Source organism: Pelobates fuscus, chromosome 9, assembly GCF_036172605.1.
Source record: "Pelobates fuscus isolate aPelFus1 chromosome 9, aPelFus1.pri, whole genome shotgun sequence".
NCBI classification, from domain to species: domain Eukaryota; kingdom Metazoa; phylum Chordata; class Amphibia; order Anura; family Pelobatidae; genus Pelobates; species Pelobates fuscus.
The window spans coordinates 53,474,329-53,480,328 of NC_086325.1; the positions used below are offsets into that span (position 1 = coordinate 53,474,329).

Sequence of the window (6,000 nt, forward strand, 5' to 3'; positions counted from 1 at the left end):
GAGGATATTTCCAAGAAATATCAGATACATAAAAAGCTGCTGTTCTAAGGAGATCTTTCCTCAGTGCCTCATACAATACAGTATATAATAACATGACAGTTAAAAGATGACTCTGGTGCCTCCCAGGACACTTAACCCATTCACTGCCAGACACTGTCACTGTGTTTTCTAGACTCCTCTCACCCTCTGGCTGTGAAGGGGGTTAACGCAGCCTGTACTATCCTCCAAAAAAAAAAAAGCCCCCAAATCATTAGGATATAAAGCAGACCTTTCCTGCAAGACTCTGTTTACACAGGGATATTACAGCTTTCAAGCCAGAGTTTATTGGCAGGTTTTAATCCTATTATTCCCTATGCAGTCAGCATTAATCTAGGATAAATCAGACGGCATCTTACTACTACTAGACCTGCTGCAAAAAGGATACATTGTATTCCATACATACACACACACACACATACACACACACACACACACACACTCCAGGGAGGAAAAAAAATAGTTGTCCTTGTTCTCATGCACACAGAAACCACATCTGTTGTACATGTTCTGTACGGAGTATTCTAGATATACACAGGATTTGATGTATTTATAATATGTGAGGTTTGGGAGCATTGTCACACACATCATTAGTTCAAGGTTACTACTATCCCCATAGCAGACATTTAGAAAGATCTTTTGATACATTGTGACATCAAACACTTGGCTGTGTAGTTCTGTGATCCAGCACACCACCCACAGTAATAATACTATTTAGAGATGTTCTACTTAAAAGCGCAAACACACACACACACACACACACACACACACAAACCATATTGTCATCCTCTTACTTTAAAGGACTTACATGATGTGAACGTTCCATTTAATGCAGCCATTAGAATCAATGCATTAATCAGGAATTCTATTTCACCTACTTATTACAAGTACGAGCAATTCAGCAGATACTTATTACAACTCCCATAGGGATGATGGGAATCAATGACTCTAACCCCCTGCTCCCTCTGCCTCCCCCCTCCTCCCCCACCACCCGAATAAGGTAGGTACTGGGGGAACATCACACATGTCACAGGGCTACTTACTGGTAAGTATGGCTCCATACGTGGTGCTTGTATACGCTGGGAAACCACCAGCATTTTGGACTGAAGATCCAGATATTACATCCACTTTGGTGTATTGGTAAAACCCCACAATAAAAAAAAATATATATATATATATTAAAAGTCAGAAGAAAAATAAATAAATCAGATATTGTAGTAAATATGCGTGTTTGTTCTCGCTCGCTCTGTGTTTTAGACTCCAGACAAATTCATCCCAGGGAAGCAGTTTGGGCTAATGATTCACTCAGTGCCTGTCTCAGACTGCTTGCAACATTTCCATCTGCCCACAGTTCTTCACTGAAAGGAGGAGTCTTTGGGCTTTAAATTACTGATAGGACATTTACAACTGCTGTGTCACCAAGAGAGGAGGAGGCGTTCAGGCGCCACTCAATCTTAAAGGGGAAACAAGCCTTCACTTAATACAGGAGATTCCTTACAATTAGTGCTAACTGGGTGGATGATCGGTTTTGTACAGTGAGAGAGGGTTCCACCGTGGCTGAGGATGATGGGATTTGCAGTGCACGGAGGCTGGAGTGTCAGAGGCTTTCTGGTGCCTGGAGGGCACAGACTGATGGTGACAACATGCCACCGCAGTTAAAACAATGTACTTAACATTATGCCATTAGAAGGGTTGTCATTTACTGTATACAAACATCAGCCTAATCATGGCAATTAGAGTTTCATCGTTATATATATATATATAATGTTTCATTAATATTGCTACAGTGTTCTATTTAGAGTGTGTCACGATGTTACACAGCTACAAAAGCAATGTGACAATGCTGATTAATATTACAACAGGCAGAGACAATGGGTAAGGAGGGTTAGTAGAATATTTATTTACAAAATGCCAATGTATTCCACTGCATTATATAGAATACAAGAATATACAATAACTATTAAAAAAAATTGCTATGTTAGGGATCTCTCACACAATTTGAATAATATAAAGAAATGTATGGAAACATGATTATATGACATTTATAGAAAATACTTCAGCATTAGAATATATGTATGTGAGAGCAGGGGGAGTGACCGTAAATTGAAGCATTTTAATGAAGTATCATTTTTACAGCAGGTAAGCCAGTAAGGTTATTTTAATGAAATTGCTACACAAGTGTCTGTTTATTGAATGTTGAACTGTGTACATTTTTTTCACCAGCCTATTTAGGATAAAATTATGGGGAAATATCAGCTGAGTTTGAAATGTTTTTAATGTTTTATTAATTTAATTTACATTTGTGAAGTCTATAAATATAGGGACACTCTAAGGCTCATGGCTGCTTCAATGCCACTAGTGGTTATGGTGCTAAGAGTACCCTGGGTTCTCTCCAGTGTAAATAGTCAAACTTTGCAGTTTGGCTTTTTACTTGGGGTACACCAGGAGCTTCTATTAGCTCTCTTGACGTAAGCCCTGCAATGTACAGGTAGCTCATTGGCTGAGAGTGTCAGCAGGTTGTGCTAAGCCAACGAGCACACCCTAAATTACCAAACTTTCCTCATAAATCTTCTGTCTCTCTGTTGGAAATATTGGAGGAAGATATGGCGCCCAGAAGAGCCCAAGTAATATGTCACACTATTCTACAACAGTTTGACTCCTAACAATAAGGTGGAGGGGTGTCAGAAGTGACCTGGCATAGCCACTACAGCGTACTTCATTTAAAGGGTTTTTCCAACCAAAACACACTTTTTATAAAGAAAATACTGGTTTTGGTTACATTAAGCCTTCCTATCCTGCCCCTCAAACTTAATTTTTTTGTTTTTACTAACTTACCTGTGTTCCAGTGCTGAAGCCAAGTTCTCTTCTGGCATGATCCTTCTACTCTGACGTCATTACCCCTAACTGTCGGGGTAGAAATATAGGAGTAGGACAGGCTGAGTGGAGGCATGGGTGGCATGTAGGGAGGGGCTTTCAATATGCACAGCATTGCTATTAACCAGTCCAAAACTCCTCACGTTGAAGAGCCCAGAATCGGGTAAAACACACATTGGGACTATGGTCCCTGTGTGTGTCGGAGCTGATATTAGGGATGATTTGACTCACACTTATTTTAAGTTATGATGACACTTATATTGATCACCTGACCTTCCCCTCACTCACAAGGATCCTAGACCATTTCTTTTAGTAAGTGATTTTTGGGAACGATGGGTGCCCTCGAAGGCACAGATTAGGACCATTCCTACCTATTTCTATGTATTCCCTACTTTTCCCTAACCCTATTCGTTATATACATAAGCTTTCTATCGGTTTATTTTTTGTCCTGCGATTGAAACTTTATGTCTCCTTTCGTTTCTGACTCACAGTGTATAAGATGCATAGAACACACACATCACTAGGTGGATTTTTAGCTAGATTGGAGCATACATAGAGTACATATTTGACCTAACCACTTATTATTTATTTGATACTTTGGACGCATGTATCTTGAGATATTATGTGTCTATTTAGTGGTTTAGTGGAAATAGATTTATAATCTGGTTCATTACACCTTAGGCTAGCATTATCTTTCAATAGACACATCTAAATTGTATATTTATAGTATTGTTGTTGGGATCTACATACAGTTGCAAGAAAAAGTATGTGAACCCTTTGGAATTATATGGATTTCTGCACAAATTGGTCATAAAATGTGATCTGATCGTGATCTAAGTCACAACAATAGACAATCACAGTCTGCTTAAACTAATAACACGCAAAGAATGAAATGTTACCATGTTTTTATTGAACCCACCATGTAAACATTCACAGTGCAGGTGGAAAAAGTATGTGAACCCTTGGATTTAATAACTGGTTGAACCTCCTTTGGCAGCAATAACTTCAACCAAACCTTTCCTGTAGTTGCAGATAAGACGTACACAACGTCAGGAGTAATTCTTGACCATTCCTCTTTACAGAACTGTTTCAGTTCAGCAATATTCTTGGGATGTCTGGTGTGAATCGCTTTCTTGAGGTCATGCCACAGCATCTCAATCGGGTTGAGGTCAGGACTCTGACTGGGCCACTTCAGAAGGCATATTTTCTTCTGTTTAAGCCATTCTGTTGTTGATTTACTTCTATGCTTTGGGTCATTGTCCTGTTGCAACACCCATCTTCTGTTAAGGTTCAGTTGGTAGACAGATGGCCTTAAGTTCTCCTGCAAAATGTCTTGATAAACTTGGGAATTCATTTTTCCTTCGATGATAGCAATCCGTCCAGGCCCTGACGCAGCAAAGCAGCCCCAAACCATGATGCCCCCACCACCATACTTCACAGTTGGGATGAGGTTTTGATGCCTCTTTTTCACCACACATAGTGTTGTGTGTTTCTTCCACACAACTCAACTTTGGTTTCATTTGTCCACAGAATATTTTGCCAGTACTGCTGTGGAACATCCAGGTGCTCTTGTGCAAACTGTAAACATGCAGCAATGTTTTGTTTGGACAGCAGTGGCTTCCTCTGTGGTATCCTCCCATGAAATCCATTCTTGTTTAGTGTTTTACGTATTGAAGATTCGCTAACAGGGATGTTAGCATTTGCCAGTGACTTTTGTAAGTCTTTAGCTGACACTCTAGGATTCTTCTTCACCTCACTGAGCAGTCTGCGCTGTGCTCATGCAGTCATCTTTACAGGACAGCCACTCCTAGGGAGAGTAGCAGCAGTTCTGAACTTTCTCCATTTATAGACAATTTGTCTTACCGTGGACTGATGAACAGCAAGGCTTTTGGAGATACTTTTATAACCCTTTCCAGCTTTATGCAAGTCAACAATTCTTAATCGTAGGTCTTCTGAGAGCTCTTTTGTGCGAGGCATTATTCACATCAGGCAATGCTTCTTGTGAAAAGCAAACCCAGAACTGGTGTGTGTTTTTTATAGGGCAGGGCAGCTATAACCAACACCTCCAATCTCATCTCATTGATTGGACTCCAGTTGGCTGACATCTCACTCCAATTAGCTCTTGGAGATGTCATTAGTCTAGGGGTTCACATACTTTCTCCACCTGCACTGTGAATGTTTACATGGTGTGTTCAATAATAACATGGCAACATTTCATTCTTTGTGTGTTATTAGTTTAAGCAGACTGTGATTGTCTATTGTTGTGACTTAGATGATGATCAGATCACATTTTATGACCAATTTGTGCAGAAGTCCATATCATTCCAAAGGGTTCACATACTTTTTCTTGCAACTGTAGTTTATATTGCATTATCCATTAGATTTTTTTAGAGGATTTAATAAAGGTACCATAAATTAATTTTTGTGGGCTGGGTTCTTTTTAAACTTTAAATATTGTATTCCAATGAGGATTACCCCCACATATCTTTCCAACCGGACACTTTCCCCCTTTACATATCTTTTTCCCAGAACACTTGTTCCAGGTGGGCTAATTACACCCCAGTGATGGGATGGGTTAAGCTAAGGATGTGCAGTGATTCATAGTAAAAACCTGCACATGCAGACTTTGGGCATTATGACCATTTCAAATAGATGAAGTGGTCATGGTGTTTGGAATAACCCTTGAAGTGCTAATGTTCTTTGTGTGTAATTCAGGCCAAAGGCATAATATGCTATATACTCAGATTTGTTCTCTAAACATTCTTTGTATTCTAAGAGCTTCTTTTATATTATACTCCTATTGTGAAAAGAATCCACAACCACACTACCTCCTCTGGCTGCTTTGGTTACCAACAGGCAAATATTGTGGATTTCCGCGGGTTTATCTCCAAAATAATTATTTAGAATTTGTCAGATTTTTTCCTGGATTATTTCATAGTGAATCTAATTGAATGACAGTGACTGATAAATACGTGTTTCCTATATTTCATATAGGATTACTGTTTTTTTTTTTTATTCTTTATTTTTGTTATGCAAGTAGTACATAACAGTGTTAAACACCACAACAGTGTACATAGGGGTATACAGGTT

The 6,000-nt window shown here is 39.2% G+C and overlaps 1 protein-coding gene across 1 annotated transcript in view; it reads right to left on the bottom strand.

Moving 5' to 3' along the window:
• The window catches only part of MAMLD1 (mastermind like domain containing 1), a 175,554-nt gene extending 174,187 nt beyond the window's left edge, over positions 1 to 1,367 (bottom strand). Inside the window, exon 1 of the mRNA XM_063431972.1 lies at positions 1,080 to 1,367. Coding sequence (XP_063288042.1) covers positions 1,080 to 1,133 — 54 coding nt within the window. The 5' untranslated portion in view covers positions 1,134 to 1,367. The remainder of the gene's footprint in view (positions 1 to 1,079) is intronic.
• Positions 1,368 to 6,000: the final 4,633 nt, after the last annotated feature.